The sequence below is a fragment of the Mesoplodon bidens genome, assembly GCF_964165515.1.
Source record: "Mesoplodon bidens genome assembly, chromosome: 10".
NCBI lineage: Eukaryota > Metazoa > Chordata > Mammalia > Artiodactyla > Ziphiidae > Mesoplodon > Mesoplodon bidens.
In genome coordinates this window covers 62,248,378-62,271,638 of record NC_138172.1, presented here as the reverse complement: position 1 = coordinate 62,271,638, position 23,261 = coordinate 62,248,378, and the positions used below count along the sequence as shown (strand labels likewise).

The following is a 23,261-nucleotide window of genomic DNA, read 5'->3' as shown; positions in this document are numbered from 1 at the left end:
GGGGTTTCTGGATACATCATTTAGTATCTATCTTAATTTGTAGTTCCCAAGTTACCAAGACCTTTGCAGTCCAGACCTAATGTTGAACTCTTTACACGCGGCCCTATAATTGCTTTTGACCCTATCAGAACAGTTTCACTGACATTTCACCTACCTAAACCCTTCCTTAAAATCTCATAACTCCATTCCTTTGTCTCCTGAGGTTATTCCGCTGTATGGCCTCGCTCACTGCAGGCCAGGGTCAGAATCATAAAGGTGATTCTGTGGGAATACAGGTTCGTCGGACAACAGGTGATCTTAGGCTGATGGGGAAAGGAGGAAAAGCTTTACATGTCCTCAGATAATACCTGTTTTCACACATTTTATCTATTCACAATTGTTTGCGTGTTTTTTTTTTGTTTTTTTTTTTTTTTTTGGTACGCGGGCCTCTCACTGTTGTGGCCTCTCCCATTGCGGAGCACAGGCTCCGGACGCGCAGGCTCAGCAGCCATGGCTCACGGGCCCAGCCGCTCCGTGGCATGTGGGATCTTCCCGGACCGGGGCACGAACCCGTGTCCCCTGCATCGGCAGGCGGACTCTCCACCACTGCGCCACCAGGGAAGCCCCTGTTTGCGTGTTTTTTAAAGAAAACGGTTGGTCACTATTTCACTAGAAAGCATTTTAACACCATTGATCTAGTATCTAAACCACAATTTTGTTCTAAAACAGAAAACAGAGAGAGAAGTTGGGAGAGAAAGGTCACCTACTGATTCCCCTTGAGCAGCAGAAGGTTCTCGAGGAGCGCATGCGCAGTAGCTCAGTCTTCCCGCGCCCCTCCGCGCGCGGAGCGATCTCGGCGCGGCCGGAACTACAGTTCCCAGCAGCCCGCGCGGCGGGCGAGTGTGTCCGGGACTCTAAGAGTGAAGCCAGGCCGTACGGGCCTACTGGGCTGCTGCTCACGGGAAGCGGTTTGCAGCCCTTTCTGCCGCCAGTGGCGGCGGCGGCGGCGGCGGCGGGGAGATGGAAGACCCAGGGTCGGAGGTGAGTAGCGGGCTGGGCCCGGCCTTGTGCAGAGCCCGGGGGGTGCTGGGCCGGACTTGGGGTCCGGGGGGCTTAGGGGGCCTGGGGCCTAGGAGGCCTGGGGGGCCTAGGAGGCCTGGGGGTCTGGGGGCCTGGGCCTGGGGGGTTTGGGATCTGGGGCCTGGCGGACTAGGGGCCTGGGGGTCTGGAGGCCTAGAGTTTGGGGCCTAGCGTCTGGGGCCTGGGAACCTAGTGGGCCTGGGGGAGAGGGCCCCGCAGCAACAAGGGCCGCCCGGCTCGGGGACCAATGCTCGGCGCGGGCGCGGCGTGGGTTCCGAGGCCGACTGCCTCTTGGGGGAGCGTGCTCCCTGCTCCTGGGAGAAGGGGTGCGGAGGGGCCCCTGCGGTCCACGGGCGCGAGCTCGGGCTCGCGGAGGCTGGGGCTCCGTTAGGTCTCCGCGAGAGCTTTCCTTCTTCGTTCCCTTCGGAAAAATCTCCTTCTGTAAGTGCGGGGTTGTCTAGATAACCGTGTTTTGGCTTATTTTTATAGATAATAGAATGTGTCCCTCCAGCTGGGCCTGAGGCGTCCGAGTCAACACCCGAGGAAGATGAAGATGACATTCAGTTCGTTAGGGTAAGTAGTGGCGATATTCGGGTTTTTCCGAGTCAGAGACTATGCGTGATAAGCCGTGATGTGAGTACCCCTCACCTGTTCGTTCATCATGCAGCAAACGTGTGTGAATGTCTGATAGGGACTGTACACTGTGGAGCAGGGCATAGGAGTAGGGAATTTGCCCGAAGAGGTGTCTGAGCAGCTCCACTAGGCATCACAAAGCCTGTGGCCTGCGGTGCGTGTTGTACCCTGAATCTCGCCTCTTCCCCTGCACTTAGAGCCGTTCATGTACGCAGGGTTGTGGTCTCCTAAGACTGTTTTGAAATGAGACAAGAGTAACTTCTAAAAGATAGCACACAGGTTAGGGAGAAGGGGCGGCTAGTGATGAGGAATGAGGTAGAAAACCAGAAGGGCTGCAGGAACTCACCTTCTGAGCCTGTGTGTCTCCATAACGTGAAGGTGGGTGGCTTGAAGACTTCACTAAGCTCCGAGCTCATCCCGTTACAGCACAGTCCAGCAGGCGAGGTTCACAGTGAAGGGCCCGTATCACCAGGAGCATCCTGTATCTTTCTGTTTTTATTCCCTTCGGACAGTAGTTTTCAAGCATGAGTAAGTAGAAGTGTGTGGATTCCTGGACCTCACTCCAGACCTATGGAATCAGAAATGGGAGGTGGGGCCCAGGAATCTTCATGTTGGTGCAAATGCAGGGGTGAATGAAGCTGTGAACACACTTTGTAAAACACTGGTTGCAAAAACTGAAGGGGGTGCTATGATACACTTGAGGATAATTTCCACCCCACACTGTTAAAGTTTTATAAAGGCTCTGCTTAAAGTAGTATCTTAGTTAGCTAGAGAATATTTCTACTGTGAACGACTCTTTTTGAATATTGTAGTTAGTTGAGGTTTGCTGTTAAAGGTGTATAATCTTTTTTAAAGGTTTGCCTGTTTAATGTTTGTGTGTTTCTTAGTTGCTGTAGGTTTAAGGCAACCATGTAATTGACTTGTTTTTATTTTTATATTAATTTTTTTCAGTTTTTTTTGACATCTTTATTGGAGTATAATTGCTTTACAATGGTGTGTTAGTTTCTGCTTTATTACAAAGTGAATCAGCTATACATACACATGTATCCCCATATCTCCTCCCTCTTGCAAATGACTTGTTTTTAAATCAAACAAAATTCCCTCCCTAAAGGTTGTGGTAACATTGTTTTTATGTTCTAGTAGGGTTATATAGAAATTCTTTAAAAGATCAAGATCATTTCCTTGACATTCTTCCCCACAATAGTGCATGTGGTACTTTTTTCTTGACACTTGGAACTTTTATAAATTTGGGGATACCAAGAAGGATTGTATGCTCACTTTGCCTCCCAATGTGGTGAGGAGTAAGCGATGTAGCTGTGGAAATTGAAGAGCCATGATGTCTGTTTTTGTACTGAAAAACATTTGGAAAGAGGATTGCAGGTGTCATTAGGAAAAATAATTTAGGTTCTTCCTGACCGTGGTATAAAGACAATGAATAGGATATGATGACCTTGATGGTGTTTTGTGCAGCTCTAGCTAGGCGTGACACAAGTGTTTATGATTTGTGTGCCTTATTTTGAGAAACACAGTAGGATTCTACAAAATTAAGGTTGGAGAAATAAATAGGTGTAATTTTGTGTCATACTCTCAGGATTAAATGCATAATCATGTTGTAAATTCTGACTGAGTTAATAGTAATATATCAGCTTGTGTTCAGGTGAGGTTTAGAAATCTTAATTTAAATTTTATTTTAAATATAGAGATTTTTTTTGTATCTTCGCATCCAGAGTAGTGTACATCCAGCTTGATAGAACCTCTTAGAAATAGCCTTGTTTACAATTAGAGGATTGAAGATTTGACAGCTCAATAAGAAATGAATTATATGCACTGAGTGGAATCGCAGTACGAGAAGAATCTAGTAAAAATATTCCTGTTGCATTTAAATGGTGCCACATAAAAAGGATCATTTAATTCTACTTTAAACTACATTCAGATCAGAATTTACTTTCCTCTCACCCCATCCTATGCTGGGTTCCATCAGGATGTGTTTATTACTATGTTTTTATAGTATCATCCAAAGAAGATGAAATGCTACTGGGTACAATGCTCTGCTTGAGGGTTCTCAGATACAAAACAATTTTTGTGTTCTTTTTATATTTTTTATCAAGAAGTATGTTACTGGGCTTCCCTGGTGGCGCAGTGGTTGGGCTTCCGCCTGCCGATGCAGGGGAGACGGGTTCGTGCCCCGGTCTGGGAGGATCCCACGTGCCGCGGAGTGGCTGGGCCCGTGAGCCATGGCCGCTGAGCCTGCGTGTCCGGAGCCTGTGCTCCGCGGTGGGGGAGGCCACAACAGTGAGAGGCCCGCATACCGGCGGGGGGAAAAAAAAAAAAAAGAAGTATGTTACTACTTGACGTATTCTGGTTTGGATTTCTTAGTTTTTTTGTATAAATCTTATTTTCCAGCCTCAGTCTGCATTGTGGCACAGCATCCTCTTTGTATGCTGCCATATACATAAGCCCCAAACTAAACACAATATGCTAAAAAAAAGGAATGATGAAAATTGGGGAGTACAGAAAGAGCTCTTATCTTTGGTGTAAATTTTCCTGAAGTGCAGTGTACATACAGAAGAGGGCACTTGCTCATTATTATCCTTGCCCTCACTCTACTTTAGTATTAAATTACCATTTGTCTGCATTGGTTTTCTTCCTTTTTTTTTTTTTTTTTTTTTTTTATTTTGTGGTACGCGGACCTCTCACTGTTGTGGCCTCTCCCGTTGCGGAGCACAGGCTCCGGACGCGTAGGCTCAGTGGCCATGGCTCACGGACCCAGCCGCTCCGCGGCATGTGGGATCTTCCTGGACCAGGGCACGAACCCACGTCCCCTGCATCGGCAGGTGGACTCTCAACCACTGCGCCACCAGGGAAGCCCTGGTTTTCTTCTTAACTGATCATCCCACATTTCATACTCTCCTAATTTTCTTCTTTTTTTTTTTTTAAATAATTAGCAGTTCAAGTTTATTTTTTATTTTTTAAAATATTTATTTATTTGGCTGTGCTGGCTCTTAGTTGCGGCATGCGGGATCTTCTTTGCAACATGTGGGATCTTCGTTGTGGCCTGCAGGATCTTTTTTTAGTTGTGGCACACAGGATCTTTAGTTGAGGCACATGGGATCTTTAGTTATGGCATGTGGGATCTAGTTCCCTGACCAGGGATTGAACCTGGGCCCCCTGCATTGGGAGCATGGAGTCTTAGGGAAGTCCTGTCTCCTAATCTTCTTGAAGCACAGCTTTAATGTGGTTCCCGTCTCAACACTACTAGTTGATTCCTTTGCCTGTAAAATAAAATCTGGGTTTTCAACTGGGGTATTTAAGGCCTGGTGTATGTTGAAGGTAGTATGTATGTAAAGAAAAGATTGAAGAGATTTGATATTTGGTTGCATAAGGATATGGAGGATGAAGCAGAGATATCAAAGAACTCCATGCTTTTGAGCTTAGATGTGTAAAAGATTATTGATAACCATCCCAGTTAAAAAATACTGTACCATGATATCTGTGTCTTTTTAACATTATCCCTGGTCTACTTCCCGTTTCTAAAGGAGTACATGGCTTTTTTCCTCTATATAGATTTAGGCTCTTTTTGGGTTTTGTCATCATTGCATATTGGTGTTCTCTGAATCTTTACCTCTGCTGGTTCTGTTTCTGATTATTTTGCACCACTGGTAAGGCCACCTCTTCACAGGAATTCTTGCTAATTCCAACCAAAAAACCCCTAGTGATTGTAAAGGCACATTTGGTTTGAATGATTGTTAATGACTTGTAAATTTGCTGACTTCCTTTTTAGGAGGGACCATCAAGACCTGTTCTTGAATACATTGATCTGGTCTGTGGTGATGATAAAGAGCGTAGTACCTATCATAGTGATGTAAGTATATTATATTTGTGTTCCTTCAGTTGTGTCATTAAGTGCAGTATGTGCTGGAGGTGGCTTGAACTGGCTTGCAAGAATTGTTTGTTAAATTTGAGCTGATTGTTAAACATAGGCATTATTAAAAATTCAAGTATAACTCAGCCATAAGAAAGAATGAAATAATCCATTTGCAGCAACATGGATAGACCTAGAGATTATCATACTAAGTGAAGTAAGTCAGAAGGAGAAAGACAAACACCATATGATACTACTTATATATGGAATCTAAAGTATGATACAAATTAACTTATTTACAAAACAGAAACAGACTCACAGACATAGAAAACAAATTTATGGTTACCGAAGGGGAAAGATAGGGGAGGGATAAATTAGGAGTTAGGAATTTGCAGATACAAACTACTGTATATAAAGTGGATAGACAACAGGGTCCTACTGTATTTTGTAATAACCTATAATGGAAAAAGAAAGTGAAAAAAGAATATATATAACTGAATCACTTTGCTGTACTCCAGAAACTAACATAACGTTGTAAATCAACTATACATCAGTTTAAAAATTTAAGTATATAAAAATTTAAAAGTAAATAGATTATCATGTTTAAGGTAATAGATGCTCAAAACTCTTCATACCCTAATGTCTACACACTTGAGGTTATTTACATCTGTTGTACTGTGTGGTAGAAATATGGTATAACAATGTGCTCCTGAAGGAAGATGGAAGTGTTTACAGCGAGGTAATTGGCAAACTATTGTACAGAGCAGGTCGTGATTTATTATTTGTTCATTGTCTAAACTGAAGGAAGTGATGGATGAAATGTTAACATAGATTAAGCCTAAAAACATAGGTCTCTATCTACTAGACTCTATGCTATACAAAAAATTGAGGAAATCTTGCAGTATTTGAAAACTCTTCATTGATTCAACAAAGATGTTGATGTTATCATTGATGAATGAGTGGAGTTCTGATATACATCTTTTTTTACATTCTTAATAATGTAAATGAAAGTATCAACCACTCTTCACACTAGAACCATACTTGTAAATCATATGAGCAACTTTTCTGTTGAATTGGGTGATCATCAAAAGTTCAGTCAGATTTTGTGACATTATTATTGGCTATAGAATTCAAAAAACTGATAGTGCATTTTTCAAGAAATAGCAAGTCATATTGAAGTTATAGGTATAAACTGAAAATCAAGGTAAGTATTCTAGTTTAAAAAATTTATTTCTAAAATTATATAAAGAAATCATTAACAGAAGTTTTTACATTAACTCTAAAAGTGTTATCATGACTTTTACTTACATATGTAAAATTATTTTTCAGATTTTGTTCCCTAAAATTCCAAAACGACAGGGTGATTTTTTGCATTTTTTAAATGCGAAGAAAGTGAAAATAGGCACAGAAAGTAATAATAGGAACAAAAACTATTGTGGATTGTCTAAGTCTAAGGAATCAAATTTCAAATCTGTTGAACAACCAATCATTGAAGAAAAGCCATCATGTTCACCAAAGGAAGAAATGGATAATCTTGTGCTTCCAGATTGTTGGAATGAAAAACAAGCATTTATGTTTATAGAACAGTACAAATGGCTTGAAATAAAAGAAGGTAAATTAGGATGTAAGGATTGCTCAACAGTTCGGCGTTTGGGGTTGAAAGCAGAAAAGCATGTCCATGTGTCCAAGGAGTGGATTGCATATTTAGTAACCCCTAATGGCAGTAATAAAACTACTAGACAAGCTTCTCTGCGAAAAAAAATTAGGGAACATGATGTTTCTAAAGCCCATGGTAAAATTCAGGATTTGTTAAAGGAATCAGTTAATGACTCAGTTTCTAATTTAGTGCATAAACAAAGTAATAAAAATATTGATGCTACTGTGAAAGTTTTCAATACTGTTTATAGTTTAATAAAACATAATAGACCTTTATCTGATATTGAAGGGGCAATAGAATTACAAGAGAAAAATGGAGAGGTCAGTTGTTTAAATACACGATACAGTGCAACAAGACTAGCAGAGCATATTGCAAAAAAAATGAAGATGACAATATTTAAGAATATTATAGAAGAAAATGCCAAAATCTGTGTTGTAGTTGATGAGGCATCCACAGTTTCAAAGAAAAGGACCCTCGTGATTTATCTCCAGTGCACAGTTCAGTCGGTTCTTGCACCCATTATGTTATTTGTTGCTTTAAAAGAACTGGTGTCAACCACAGCAGAGTGTATTTTCAATACATTATTGAGTACTTTAAATGATTGTGGTGTCACTAATGAATATTTGAAAGCAAATTTAATTGCATTTTGTTCTGATGGTGCTAATACAGTGCTGGGAAGAAAGTCTGGAGTAGCTACAAAGTTGTTAGAAAATTTTCCTGAAATCATTATTTGGAACTGTTTAAACCATCGATTGCACTTGTCCCTTGATGATTCAATATCTGAAATAAAACAGGTGAATCATTTAAAAATATTTCTCGATAAAATTTATTCTACTTATCATCAATCTAATAAAAATCAAAACAAGCTTTTAGAAAATGTAGCTAAAGATCTTGAAATTGAAATTGTTAAAATTGGCCGGATACTGGGACCAAAATGGGCAGCATGTAGTTTTCAAGCTGCTACTGCTGTATGGCGTGCATATCCTGTATTATATATGCATTTTTCTCATTCTCATTCTGGTTTGGCCAAGAGATTAGCTAACATTAATTTCTTGCAAGACCTTGCTTTAATGATTGACATTCTTGAAGAATTTTCACTACTTTCAACTGCGTTACAGTCAAGCTCAACTAACATTCAGAAAGCACAAAAATTGATCAAACACACCATAAAAGCCTTGGAAAATTTAAAAATTGGTGCTGGAAAGCATGAATCTCAAATTGAAGGTTTGATTAAGTCAGATAAGTTTAAAGATATTCCATTTAATAAAAATAATAAATTTAATGCCCTTCCTAGGAACATGTTACTAGAAAATCTAATTCAACACATGAACTTACGTCTTTTATCTGACAGGAACCATGATGAAAGTATTTTTAATTATTTTGATTTGCTAGAACCTTTTACATGGCCTTATGAAGAAATAACTTCACCATGGATAACTGGTGAAAAAAAATTATTTCATTTGTGTGAAATTTTAAAATTCGAAATTGATTTGAATGATTTTCGGGAATTTGTAAATAATAATGTAAAGTCAAACAATGTTTCAATTCCTACAACCGTACAAAAAGCTAAAAAGATAGTTAGCACCATTGCCGTCAATAGTTCTGAAGCTGAAAGAGGTTTCAATTTAATGAACATAATTTGTACAAGGGTGAGAAATAGCTTAAGAGTAGGTCATATATCAGATTTAATGACTATAAGTTTGTTGGGAAAAGAGCTGATTGGGATGCAACTCCCTTTGTAAAATCCTGGTCAAATTGCAATCACAGGTTAGCTACAGATACAAGAGTTCGGCAAAAGTCAACAAAAGCCTGTGAGAATCAGTTGGCTATATGGACCGTACAGTAAAGAGTATTGTGTGGGAATTCCCTGGTTAGGTCTTGGTACTTTCACTGCCGTGGCCTGGGTTCAATCCCTGGTCAAGGAACTAAGATCCTGCAAGCCGCATGGCGTGGACAAAGAGAAAAAAGTATGTATATGATTTTATCATTTGTAAATTGTATGCTGCACATCTTTTATATACATACATTTTTATTTCAAAAGCCAGTTGTTAAACTTTATTCAGCACGTTGCTGTTTAAAAGGCATTCTCCAAAGAGATAAAGTTGATTGTTTTTAGGAGCAATGGGTTTTTAGAGGTTGGTCCATGTCTGCTAGAGTGGGCCAAATACATATTTCAGGGGATCCTATACAGAACATCCAACAATTCCATTTTTGCTTTGTTTTATTTTTTTGTGAGGATATGAAAGAGTAATATAACCCAGATGACTTCTAAGCCCTGGAAGTTATATCAAATAAAAGAGAAATGGAATAAAAACTACAAGCCTTGTGACTTTTGTCTTTCTCATTTCTATATCTGCACTATCTAATATGGTAACCACTAGTAATATGTGGATATTAAGCATTTGAAATGAGTTCAGTAGGACTAAGAAAGTAGATTTTAAAATTAATTTTAATTAAACATAAAAACTAAAGCAGTGTGAAATATTTTTGTTGAACTCAACTTATTTGTTTTTTTCAAAATACATTTAACTTTGTTATCTTGCTTAAGGTGTGATTGTTGGAATGTGCTTGTCAGACTCCATGTGCTATGTCTGGTATTACATATAAACATCACTGATTGAGTTGGTGTTGGATTCAGTGTAAATTATTTTTTCCTATGAATCAATGTAACGTAGTGTATTTATCTGAATATTTTACGCTGACAACAGGAATTACAGTGATTACTTCTGTAAATCATAATTGGTAATTGATATACTTGTTTTACTTATTATTTTTCTAGTTTAGACATGAATATGAATGAACTTTAAATTTAAAAATGAAGGCATACTGAAAAAGCAACAAGTAGAACTGCAGAAGCTAGTCCTACAACTGGGACAGTAAACAGAAAGGCTGGAAGAAGGTATGTTGCAGATTTCACAGTGAATGACGATTGCAGTTTGTTTTGGCAGAGAAAAACAAGCTATAATTTAACAAAAAATAAGACAGTAAGGTAACAATATTGAGACAGTTCCAGCAAATGCATAATGAATGAGTGAATGAAGTTACCTTTCAAAAGTCAAAAAAGAATTGAAATTTAGTCGCCTGAAATCACAATGAAATGTCCAACAGAATTTTTTTGAACAATTTTTAAAAGGATTGAGTTTGTTAAGTTTGGCCAGATATAAAACAGCTTGGATTCTTGCATGAAAAAGAACTAGTTTTAGATAGATGGATAGTAAAGTTCATTATTTTAGTTATAGAAATTGTTAGAAATTTATGAGTTAAAGCCTAAAAATGTCTTATAAAAAAGTACAGAGTCTTCAGTAGTCACCAAATGTTGCCTGTAGAATACAGGAATTTTTAACAATATTAAAGATTAATGGATTCAAAATCTGAAAAATTACAGGTACTTTTCTTTAGCTTTAGATGAGTTATGTAATAGAAAATGTGCTGTCCAAGTAATACTTGGAGTGCATTTTGTCTCATAGGACTTAAAAATTTACAAAGAAATAATTTCAATTCATGGCCTGTATAGCTATATTTTAATCTTTAAATTATCAAGAGTTTCATCTAGATGAGAAAAAATTACTTCTTGTCACAATAAATGGCATTCCAGCTAGGTTAGGTCAAAAGTCAGATTTCATTGGACTTTTTAAATGAGCTTGGTGTTTCCCCTATTTCTTCATTCCACTGTATGATACAGTTTGAGAGTACCTGTGCTCAGTTTTCCGAAATGGTCTCTATGATAGTGTCATGGGTACAGTTGTTAGGTGTTAAGTGCTATGAGTCAACATCAGCTTACAGGATTGCTGAACGAATTAAAAGACAATGAATTTAGTGATTTGTGTACTCTGCCACTTGGTTGAATTGTGGAAAAGTTTTACAAAACTTACTGTACTGTTAACACCAGTTCAAGATGTTCTTGCAACAACAGAAATGCTAGTCAAATATTTAATTAATAATCAAAGAGAAAATTGGGCCATTTGTTTTCTGCTCAGTATTACACAGAATATGAATGATCTAAATTTGAAGCTCCAAGTAAGGGAAAAAGCCTACTTGTGCTACCTAGACAAATACTAGAATTTATTTATTTATTAAAGAAAAAAAATTTTAAATATTTATTTATTTATTTATTTATCTTTGGCTACATTGGATCTACATTGCTGCGCGCGGGCTTTCTCTAGTTGCGGTGAGCGGCAACTACTCTTTGTTGCGGTGCGCGGGCTTCTCAGTGCAGTGGCTTCTCTTATTGGGGAGCACGGGCTCGAGGCATGTGGGCTTTGTTGCTCTGCGGCACGTGGGATCTTCCCGGACCAGGGCTCCAACCCGTATTCCCTGCATTGGCAGACGGATTCTTAACAACTGCGCCACTAGGGAAGCCTCTAGAATTTATTTTGAAAATGAAACTTTAAAAAATAAAAGAATAACTTTACACATTTTTCTAATATGAATTGGTATGCATAAGATTTTAACTGTTTTTGACAGGTAAATTTACTACAAAAACTACAAGAAAAATTTGAAAAATGTTACTTACTGATAAGTTTAGAGTTGCTTTTCAATTTACCCAGTAACTCTGAGTTCAGTGTTAGCAATACTGAGCTGACACAAGGTTTATTGAATTTACTTAACTTGGACAAATGTAGTTTTCAAACTGATGTGCTTTTGCTCTGAAGGCAAATCAATTTTTTTAAAATGGATGAGCAGGATTTTTCTGGTGTGGATTTAAAAAGTAAAGGAAAAATTTTCTTTCAGGTACTGGCAAACTTAAATGTGTTTGGAACAGTATGGGTATGTGAATCTACTTTTTTCAACTGTAAGTTTTATGAAATTTATGTATAGATCAAGTATTTGTGAGGAAAAAGGCATTCAGATAAATTGAGATGAGCTTTAAGTATAAAATACACATCAGATTTTAAAGACTTAGTATGTAAATCATCCCCATTAATAACTTTATATTGATAACATGTTGAAATAATATTTTGGAAAAACTGAGTTAAATAAAATATTAAAATTAAATCCATCTATTTATTTTAACTTTAGAATTACATATGTAATTAGAAGTACATTATAATTCTTCTGGACAGTACTCTGTATCTGACGGTACTCTCAAATCTGGGTTTCTCTAATCCAGACCTCACTCTTGACTTCAAGATCCATAGTCAGCTTGCCTTATCATTTTCACGTGTTGTCCCATAGGTATCCAAGCTGAATATGTCCAAAGCTGAACTTATGCCTCACCATATGTGTTTTGGAGAATGGCATGACTATCCACCTAGTTTCTCAAACTCGAAACTTAGAAGATATTTGAAACCTTTTCTTTATCTTGCCTTTTCTCTCTCACCTTTTAAATATCTCTGAATCTATATTTTCCTCGTTATCATCACTGCCCTTGTTTCTCTTGCTTAGAGTACAATAATAACTGCGTCACAACTCTCACTACCTTCATTCTTGTCCCTTCCTAATACATCCTCCACAGTAACTCAGAAATGGCCATTCTGAAATACACATTTATTCTTATAACTTTTATTGGTCAAGAAGACATTCAGACTCATAACAGAAAACCCAACTTAAATCACTTGAATGGACTTATCATTTTGAATAACAAGAAATCTGGAGATGGCTGCAGGCTTTGCTTGAGTAGCTCAGTGGTATCATTGCTGTGTTACCTGGGATGCTTTTGGCCTTTCCCTTAGGGTTATAGCATGACTGGCACAGTTTTACACATGCTGGATTTAAGGCAAGAAGGCAAGAGGTGGAACAAGCCCTGGGTATCAAAAAATCAAAAGGTTTGCCAGAAGCCTTTTCTAGTAGATTTGCATTTCACTGGCAAGAACTGTGTCAATGTGGCCATCCCTCATTGCAGTAGAGGCTTGGAATGTGAATTTTTACCTTTCCTAGCTTCTGTAATAAAGGTAAGCAAGGGGGGCAAGGGGACTGGATGGTAGTTTAGCCAGTCTGTGAGGTTTACCATTTTTCTCCCCTGCTGAAAATCCTTCACTAGTTCCACACTTTCTTCAAGATAGTAAAGTTCAACCTTTCTGGTTTCCTTATAATAAGAGTTCAATTTTTTTGTCTTTTTCCCCTACTAGGTAGTGAGTTTCTTGAAAAGAGTCTATAACCCTGGTTATTAGCAATGTCTAGCACATAGTAGAAGCTCAGTAAATGCTTGCATAGTATTGGACATTTCCTACATATCAGTTCATTTTTATGAATCGTTTACATCTCCAAATATTCCTATTTCCCAGTGAACTTCTAAGGGAAATAAGATACTCTTCTGTTTTAAATTTCAGGTATATAGTTATGCCTTATATAACCTTTCATGTTTACTTTGAAGAGAAATTGAGGTACTCTTAAAAATGAGTTGAAAATATTTACTGGTTTTTTAATATTATAGAGATGTTCAGGGTTTGGACAGAATTTTCAACAAGATTTTTATATTTAGCATTTTTTTTAAATTGTAGTTGATAGTGTGAAAAACAAAAGCATCTTATAACCAACTTACCTTATAATCAGTACTGCTACCTGGTTTTACTGCTTAAGTTTGTGTTTTAATTTACAAGCATGTTGGTGCCAAGTGATATTTCTTTACTTGTCATGAGTTAATGAGGAAGGTGAGGAACAGTCGTAATATAAAATTTATATTCATCCACATTAGAGGAAAATGGTGCACTTTGGTAATCCTCAAGTTTTGAGAAGTGGTGCAGATTTGACCAAAAAGCATGAGAAATGGTTAAATAGGCAAATATAAAATACCATTTTTTCTTGTTAATTTCTTTAAAAGAAAGCAAAAGTTGTAACATTATTTTGTCATTTGTACTAGACACATGACAATTAGAGCAGGGGTCCCCAACCCCTGGGCCATGGACTGATACTGGTCCGTAGCCTGTTAGGAACTGGGCCGCAGAGCAGGACATGAGCGGCGGGTGAGCGAGCAAAGCTTCATTTGCCACTCCCCATCGCTTGCATTACCGCCTGAACCACCCGCCCCCCCCCACACAACACCCCCCCCCGCCCCCTGCCGTGGAAAAATTGTTTTCCACAAAACCGGTTCCTGGTGCCGGAAAGGTTGGGGACTGCTGAACTAGAGCATAAAATAGTAGGGGTTAGGTATAGTGAAGTATATGGTTGCAGAGTTTCTATATATTACATGAAGTGGCACAGTATTAACTACATAGAAAGAAAAGATTGTATAACTAAAAAATATAAATAAAATGGAAGTTTAAAAAATGTTTAAATATTTTTTAAAAGGCAGGAAAAGGTACAGAAGAACAAAACAGTGAGTACAAACAAAACTTACAATTATGTTTAAATATAGCCATAGCAATAATTACATTAAATAATAATGGTCTGGGCTTCCCTGGTGGTGCAGTGGTTAGGAATCTGCCTGCCAATGCACGGGACACGGGTTTGAGCCCTGGTCTGGGAGGATCCCACATGCCGCAGAGCAACTAAGCCTGTGTGCCACAACTGCTGAGCTTGCGTTCTAGAGCCTGTGAGCCACAGCTGCTGAGCCCACGTGCCACAGCTACTGAGGCCCGCATGCCTAGAGCCTGTGCTCCGAAACACGAGAAGCCACTGCAATGGAAAGCCCTCACACCACAACGAAGAGTAGCCCCCGGTCGCCACAACTAGAGAAGGCCCACGTGTGGCAACGAAGACCCAACACAGCCAAAAATAAATAAATAAAATAAATTTATTAAAAAAGATAATAATAATGGTCTAAACACACCAGTTAATAAGGCAGAGATGAACCAAAATGAATAAATAGCAAGGCCCAATAATGTCTGTCTAGAAGGAGGTAGATATAAAATCAAAAGTTGAGGGTAAATGGATGGGGAATGTACTTTGGGATTCCTCCTGCTATGTACTAGAAACCTTGAACATTGTTTATAAACATAAGAAGACTGAAAAGATGGAGAGAAGGCAGACCAGCTATGAATGTTAGAACTCACAGAATGATAGAATGGTGAGTTCCTTGAGTTTTCTGTTTGCCTCATATCCCAGGCTTGGAGCTGAAGAAGCTAGCAACCTGGAAATGCCAATGGATGCAGACAAGAAAGCCCTGCAAAAAGCCTGTCTTCTCTTCAAAAGATCAGGGAGGGGCAGGTTAGCAAGACAGAAAACATATTATTTTACACAATAACCTCTCTGCTTCAGCCAAATACCACAGAGAACACTGCAGCTTCACCTAAACCACCAAAGGCCAAGTGGGGAGCCTGGGCTTCCATCTTTGCCAGCTTATAATGAAGTACCGCTGACCTGAATCCTATCCCACTGGGTTGATGTCAGAGGAGGCCTAATGGAGAGGCATGACGTTTACCTTTGCTCAGCATTAAGGAGCCCCTTTCCCCAACTTCAGGTATTAACAGAAGCTAACTAGGGAGCTTGGACTTCTTTACTACCTGGTAGTAACCAGGCAACAAACAACATCCCTCTTTCTGCTCCTCAAGTGGTGTCAGCGGAAACCAACTGAAGCAGTAAGTTTATGATCTAGAGTCTCATAATATAATAACCAATATGTCTATGTCTGTTTCAATAAAAAGTCACATGTCATTCCTAGGACCAGGAATATCTTGAGTGAAAAAGACAATAGATACCAACACTGAGTTGCCATAGATGGTAGAATTACCTGACACAGATTGTAAAGCTTCAACAAGCAATTAAAACATGTTTTTGAAACAAATGAAAACATAGAATATCTCTGCACAAAAAAGAGGAAGTCTCAGCAAAGAAGTAGAAGATATAAAGAACCAAATGGAAATTTTAGTAATGAAAAATACAATAACCAAAATAAAAAACTTAGTGGATTGACTCGAGAGGAATGGATGGGACAGAGGAAGGAATCAGTGAAGTTGAAGGTAAACAATAGAAATTACACAATCTGAACAAGAGAGGAAATAGACTGGGGAAAACAAGAATCCAGCCACAGGTACCTGTGGGACTGTAACAAAGAAGCTAATATTCATGTCATCAGAGAACCAGAAGGAAAGGAGGAGGGCAGGGCTAGAAAAGTATTTGAAGATATATTGTCTGAAAACTTCCCCCATTAAGCAAAGACAAATCTCAATTCAAGAAGCTGAGTGAATTTAAGAAATCCACACCAGTATATATCAGAGTCAGACTTTGGAAGACTAAAGACAGAAGTCTTGACAGCACTGAGGAAGAAAGGCACCTTACATATAGAGAAAAATAATTTGAATGACAGAAGAGGCCAGAAAGAGGCACAACATTTTTCAAATACTGACAGAAATGTCAACATAGATTATCTGGTGAAAATATCTTGCAGGAATGAAGGAGAAATCAAAACATTCTCAGATGAAGGAAAACTAAGGAAATTTGCCATCAACAGACCAATGCTAAAATGAACATTTAAGGGAAGTTCTGTAAACAAACCATTAAAGGAGGAATCTTGGAACATCAGGAAGGAAGAAAATATAGTAAGTAAAAAATAAGGGTAAGCATGAAGCAGTATTGTGTTGTTTGAAAGTGGACTTAGATTTGTTGTAAATATATTTTGCAAACACTAGAGAAACCACTAAAATTTAAAAAAAGTTTTTTTAAGTATAATTGATATGCTAAGAAAGAAGATAAAATAGGATCATATAAAATGCTCATTTAAAACCAGAGAAGGGAGAAAAGATTGGAAAACAAAAGCAAAAACAAAAAAAGGGGACTTCCTGGTGGTCCTGTGATAAAGAATCCGCCTTCCAGTGACAGGGACGTGGTTTTGATATCTGGTTGGGGAACTAAGATCCCTCGTGCTGTGGGGCAACTAAGCCCACATGTCACAACTACTGAGCTTGCCCGCCTCAACGAGAGAGCCCATGAGCCGCAGACTACAGAGCCCACGTGCTTTGGAGCCCGCACCACAACTAGAGAGAGAAAGCCTGCACACTTCAACTAGAGAGAAGCCCGTGTGCTGCAATGAAGACCCAATGCAGACAAAAAAATAAATAAATATTTTTTTAAAAAACCAAAAAAACAAAAAAAGAAGAAAGAAAAAAGAACAAGGTAACACGTAGAAAAGTTACAAATGTAGTATATGTTAATCTGTCTATACCAATAGTCACTTTATTTTTTTATTTTTATTTTTGGCCACACCACACGGCTTGTGGGATCCTAGTTCCCCCACCAGGGATTGAACCTGGGCCCCCTGCAGTGGGAGTACAGGGTCCTAACCACTGGACCACCAGTGAATTCCCCCAATTGTCACTTTAAACGTGAATGGTCAAAATATACTAATTAAAAGAGATTGTCGAGTAGACTAAAAAAAGTAAGAACCAACTGTGTGTTTTCTACAAGAAATATTTAGGTATAAATCTAACAAAATATGTGTAAGGGAATATATGTGTTAGGAAATATATACGTAAGGAAAAACTGTGTACAGAAATATATGAGGACAACTAAAATTCTGAAGAAAGAAATCCAAGAAGATCTAAGTAAGTAGAGAGAGATTCTGGGTTCATGGATAGCAAGACTCAATATTGTTAAGATATCAGTTCTTCCAATTTGATTTGTAGATTCAGTGTAATCCAGGTGAGAATATTAGCAAGTTACTTTGTGGATATCAACAAACTGATTCTAAAGTTTATATGGCAAAGCAAAGACCCAGAATAGCCAACACCGTATTGAAGAAAAAAAGCAAAGTTGGAGGAGTGACTACCCAGCTTCATGACTCACCAAAAAATGACAGTTTGGTAGTGACAGAGTGGACAAATAGATAATGGAACAGAACACAGGACCCAGAAATGGATCCATAAAACATACAATCAGCTGACCTTTGACAGGAGCAAAAGCAATTCAACGAAGAAAGGGTAGTCTTTTCAATAAATGGTGCTGAAACCACCAAACATCCACATGCACAAGAGTGCTGTGGTGCTTCCAGAGCATAGAGTACTACTCAGCAGTAAGGAGGAACAGACTTTTGTCATTTAAAACAACTTAATTATCCTGAGTGACAGAAGTCAATCTCAGAGGATTACGTATCGTATGATTCCATTTGTATAGCATTCTTGAAATGACAAAATTCTTAAGATTAAGGAGTTCAGGAGGTTAAGGAGGTGGCAAGGATGTCAGGGAAGTGAGTGTGACTATAAAAGGACGGTGGTAGGGATCTGTGGTGATGGAAATATTCTGTGTCTTGACTGTGTCACTCAGTATCCTGGTTGTGATATTGTACTATAGTTTTGCAAGATTCACCAAGGGAACACTGAGAAGAAGATACATGGTGTCTCTGGGTATTGAAATCCTTATAACTGCATGTGAATCTAAATTATCTCAAAAATAAATTGAATTAAGAAAAAACCCCTCATCTAGACATGCTTCATGAGTTAGTCAAATACAGCACTGCCCAGTAGTATACGGCTGCATTTTTTTCTCTTCTAGGCTGGTTAACTCAACAGAACCCTAAATGTAATTACACTTCTTTACCCCTAGATATTCTTTTTGGTGGGGGGGGGCAGGCTGTTTTCCTACAGTCATTATTAGGAAAGCAATATAAACCAAGAAAATCACCAAATTTCTCCAAATTTTAACGTGTCCAAGAGCCTAGCAACCCATGCCCCATGCCCTGTGATAGACTATGTCCTCCACCCAGTACTGAGTTCAAGGTAGCTGCCATTGGTCTAGTTTTGAAGGGACAACTTAAAGATGATCTAGTAGGATCTCTTTTGTACACAGTGAAACTGAAGTTTCAGGAGGTTAAATGAATTGCCATAATCACAGAGTTTGTCATGAACAGATAACCAACACTTAACCATATCGTTTTTTGTATTTACTATCCAGTATTTTGAAACTGTGATTTTAAATCATGTTCTGCCTTTTAATATCTATATGACCTTGAAGAACTGATCTTTCAACAAGGCTAATATAATAACCTCATAAATGGTTCCAGGTTTTGTGGGGCTTATTGCTTATTGAATTTGGCAAGCTCTGTTTAAGAAAACCCCCACAAAGCTATGAATACAGTGTTAGATGCAATTTGAAATACCATTTAGACCAAGAAAAGCATACATATTGTCTTTTCATTTAACAACTTTGTAATATACTTTTCTATAGTAATAGGAGTAATAGGAAGCTCATTTTGAGTATCTTTTAACATAGTTGATGGAAATTCGCTTTCTATTTTTGACAGTTTACAGAGGTTTCTTTCAAATTCTCAACCGTTTGTTAGTAATACGGTGTAATTTTTTTTGATGTCAAATTTGAGGAAACTTCTATTGAGTTTCTTTGAAATCTGAGCTGTAAGACTTTGGTGCATTTTAAATTTTCTATGGAGTGAGTGCTCGTAAATATTCTTTAAGTTGACCACATTCAAAGTATTTCTAGAAGACATCCCAAACTGAGATGGCCAGCAATAATGTAATTAATTACACATGGAAGAGATTACAAAACACAAAAGTATATCCCAGTCAACCCTTAATAAAATCTTAGAAGTGCTCACTGCCACTTTGTGGAGGAGCAGGAGAAGGCACAAAGGAGCAGTTGAAGTGGAAAGAGACAGCGGTCTCAATGGTTAAAATGTGTGATTTTTGCAAATTTTACAAAAACATAACCATGTGAACATATTTCTAGGGCCCCTTTATTGGAAGGTATCCAATGCAAGTAAACTGTTAGCTTCACACTAATTCTGCCACAACCTCGTTTGTTGGGTTTGTTAGCTTTAAATGAGGTAAGGGAGGCTTGGACATTTTCCAGAAACTTAACAAGCAATCAATAAATGTGACTTGAAGAATGAAAGAATAGTTGATAACTTTTTAAAGATGATGGTTATGTATGGGTGTACTGGGGGTTCATTTTACTTTGTGTTTTAAAACTTCTGTAATACTTTTTTTTTATGTCACTTGAGATAAAATATATCTAAAATACTTTAGTTTCTATGCTGGAATTCTTCTGAATAAATTATACAGTTCCCAATTCTCCTCATGAATAATATTTATTAATAATTTGCATTTTTGAGCAAAAAAAATGTAGTGGATCTAAAAATAACATGTAACTATTAAAAGTATTATAAAACTGCCATAAATTTGCCCTGTTTTTTTAAATTTGCTTTTTATAGGTTTTACAGGTACCTGAAACAAAAGCACCTTCAGTTGTAAGTCTTAACGTTGGATCTTGTTGGAGACTCTGCAGCCTACCTGGCAGTGAGCACAAGGACAGGTGCAGTGACAGGCTGGGAGACACCCATGACATCGCTGTGCTGTGCTGATCGGAGCACAAGCTCGTGAAGAAGCTGCAAGTAGATTCCACCCTCAGTACAAGTGACGCATCAAACCAGAGAATTTCTAGCAGGCCCATGAGCATGCAATATCGTTTCTTGGAAATACGCATTTCCCCATCCCCAAATAAAATAGGTATACTGAAAAAATTTAAGTATATTCCTGCCTCAAACCAAATTCCAGAAAAAAATTAAAGATGGAGTAAAGAGCTAAAAGTGAAGCCATAACAGAAAAGTAAACAGTGGTGAATATTTTTATGTTCTCTAAAGGAAAAGAACTTCCTAAGCCTATAGTTAGTGCAACAAAAGTGCCAAAGAAAAATTTATTAACATCTGAGTTCCTGCCCTGTGTTCTGCGTCCTCCGTGGAGACGACAGTGTCACAGAGAGTTCTCCCCTGTGCTGGAAGGTGCGCTCAGTGTCTTCATCTGTTCTATGGCAGTGTTTTTCTGTGAATGGCTTTCTTGCGTTTGACAATTTTGCAGCTCTTTCCCACATTTGTTCTTATAAAATCACTTACCGATGCTGTGCCATAGCCTTTCATGAACACTTGTTTCTTAATGACTTGGTTTTTCCCAGCTCGGCTATTTGCATCTGGGTTTGTGGATGGTAGGAGGGGCCCTCTTTGCTTCACAGAGACCACTGACTCTGGCTGCTGTGACTCTTCTAAGGAATGTTTTGTGTAGCCCTGCTTCCTCTGTCGTCTGACCCAGGCTCAGTCGGAGAGGACTTGTCACTGGCCCTGCATCCCCAGGTCCTTCACCAGCACAGCAGACAGAGGACAGAGCCCCTGCCCTTCCAGATGAGCCCTGCCCCTCAGGGGGTATGTTTTTGCTGGACCTTTCTGAGATCTGCTGCTGGGAGCCCTCCAGATACTCTCTGTGCCTGTTCTCTCTGCCTCTGACTTCTGCTGAAGCTCAGCTCACCTCCCCCCTCAGTTGTTAGATTTACAGATTCTAGATTTTGCATTTCTGGAGGAGTTTCTGCCTTTCAGGAAGTATACTTGCCTGGTACTTTCTGAGATCTGCCACTCGTGAGGCCCCTTGACATTTCCTTTGCATTTTCTGTTTAATTTTAATTGCATTTCTTTAGAGTTTTAATTTAATTTAATTTATTTATATTTATTTTTGGCTGTGTTGGGTCCTCGTTGCTGCACGCAGGCTTCCTCTAGTTGCAGCGAGCGGGGGCCTACTCTCTGTTGCGGTGCGTGGGCTTCTTAATTGCAGTGGCTTCTCTTGTTGCAGAGCACGGGCTCTAGGCACGCGGCTCAGCAGTTGTGTCTCACGGGCTCTAGAGCGCAGGCTTAGTAGTTGTGGTGCATGGGCTTAGTTGCTCCGTGGCATGTGGGATCTTCCCAGACCAGGACTTGAACCTGTGTCCCCTACATTGGCAGGCGGATTCTTAACCACTGTTGCCACCAGGCAAGTCCATGTTTCTTTAGAGTTCTGCAGATTTTTCTGTCACCTATTTGCTGAGAAAGTGGGACATTTAAAAAGAATCTTTATTTGGTTACTTATTTGTTATTTTTCCTCATTGTTTTGTTTGCTTTCTCAGAGGAGGAGTAGAGAGGTAGCAAGTTTACCAGCGTTTATACCAGAGTTACATCTACTGTTGCTATTTGGATGCCCAGTGCAACTCTGATTCTCCTTCTTTTACTCAGAACCTGTGTCCTCATACTCCTTGGGGCTCTTGTAATCTTTGTCTCTGATATACTGGAATTGGAAGAACACGTGCCTGTTGTTTAGCTTTTAAAATTTATTGTACTGGGTACATGATGGTTCTCTCAGATCTGGGAAAATTTATTTTATTACTTTTTATACAAATTATAATGTTCTCCCACCCTTCAGTTTATCTCTTTCTGGAAGTCCAATTATCCTGGAAATCCAGTTACCATGAACTGAATCTCTTTGTCTTATATCTTTTTCTGCAATTTTCTGTGAGTCTCCCAGGCTGCTTTTTCTGTTTCTGGGACATTTCCTTGCCTATGTAAATTCCAGCCATCTATTGAATTTTTGATTTCAACTGTCAAAACTAATTTCCAAGACCTGTTTCTTGTTCCCTGATTATTTCTTTTTCATTAAAATACTATGTTTATTTCTGGATGCCCTTTATTTATCCCTCTAGAAAAAAATTCTTTTTAAATATTATTTTCTGGGCAGTATCTGTTTCACTGAACCAAGATCTCTTTTTCTCGTTACCTTAGATTTACTTTTTCTCTCCAGGGCCTTTCCATTTGATCCTTGGATGTCTTTCATATTTAAATGTTATGGGGAACTTCACTCTTGAATCACTGGGTAGAAAGCCATCTGTTTGGGCAGTTATCCTACGTATCAGTCTTGAGACTGAGTCCTTTGGTGCTGCATTGCTCTCCAGAAGATCCTGTGGTTTTTCCAGCTGTTAATACTTTGCACATGTGACAGCAAAAAGGGGCTAGAAGTGACAGTGTTCCCAAAACAGACTTTCAGTGAATTCTCTTTTCAGCTCTCACTCATGCCCACAACTGCACCTGGTGTCCTGGGCCCTGGATGTCTCCTTTTAACTTAATGCAGGGAATGTCTTGTGAGTAGAGGTGTGGAGATGTGTAGGAGGAGGGATTTATGGCTCCTGTATGCAGTCTTTCAACCTCTCTTTGTTACATGGAACCTTATCTACAATCATCCATTATACCAGGTCAGTTCTGAGCCCCTCCTGGGTTTTCTGGGGCAAACTGGTTTGCTTCCTCTGCCCTGTGAAATCAGTTACTACTCTATTTAATTTCTCACAAAATTTTTTCAAATGGCTGATGCACATAATACCAGATAATACACTGTAAGGTTGTATGGATCAAATGAAGTTACATGTGTTAAGATGCATAAG

The 23,261-nt window shown here is 38.7% G+C and overlaps 2 protein-coding genes across 2 annotated transcripts in view; both read left to right on the top strand.

The window, feature by feature from the left end:
- Positions 1-906: 906 nt before the first annotated feature.
- On the top strand, positions 907-20,397 carry LOC308624279 (E3 SUMO-protein ligase KIAA1586-like; the record flags this gene model as incomplete). The annotated part of the gene is made up of 6 exons (XM_081247367.1): positions 907-1,020; positions 1,549-1,632; positions 5,474-5,554; positions 6,884-8,860; positions 12,884-13,102; positions 20,248-20,397. Exons 1-6 carry the CDS (start codon positions 1,000-1,002, stop codon positions 20,395-20,397), a joined length of 2,532 nt encoding a protein of 843 aa, XP_081103493.1. The 5' UTR covers positions 907-999.
- The window catches only part of LOC308623371 (BEN domain-containing protein 6), a 121,224-nt gene continuing 108,050 nt past the window's right edge, over positions 10,088-23,261 (top strand). The window contains exons 1-2 of the mRNA XM_081245653.1: positions 10,088-10,110; positions 11,943-11,978. The gene's annotated coding sequence lies outside the window, so the exon portion shown is untranslated. The remainder of the gene's footprint in view (positions 10,111-11,942; positions 11,979-23,261) is intronic.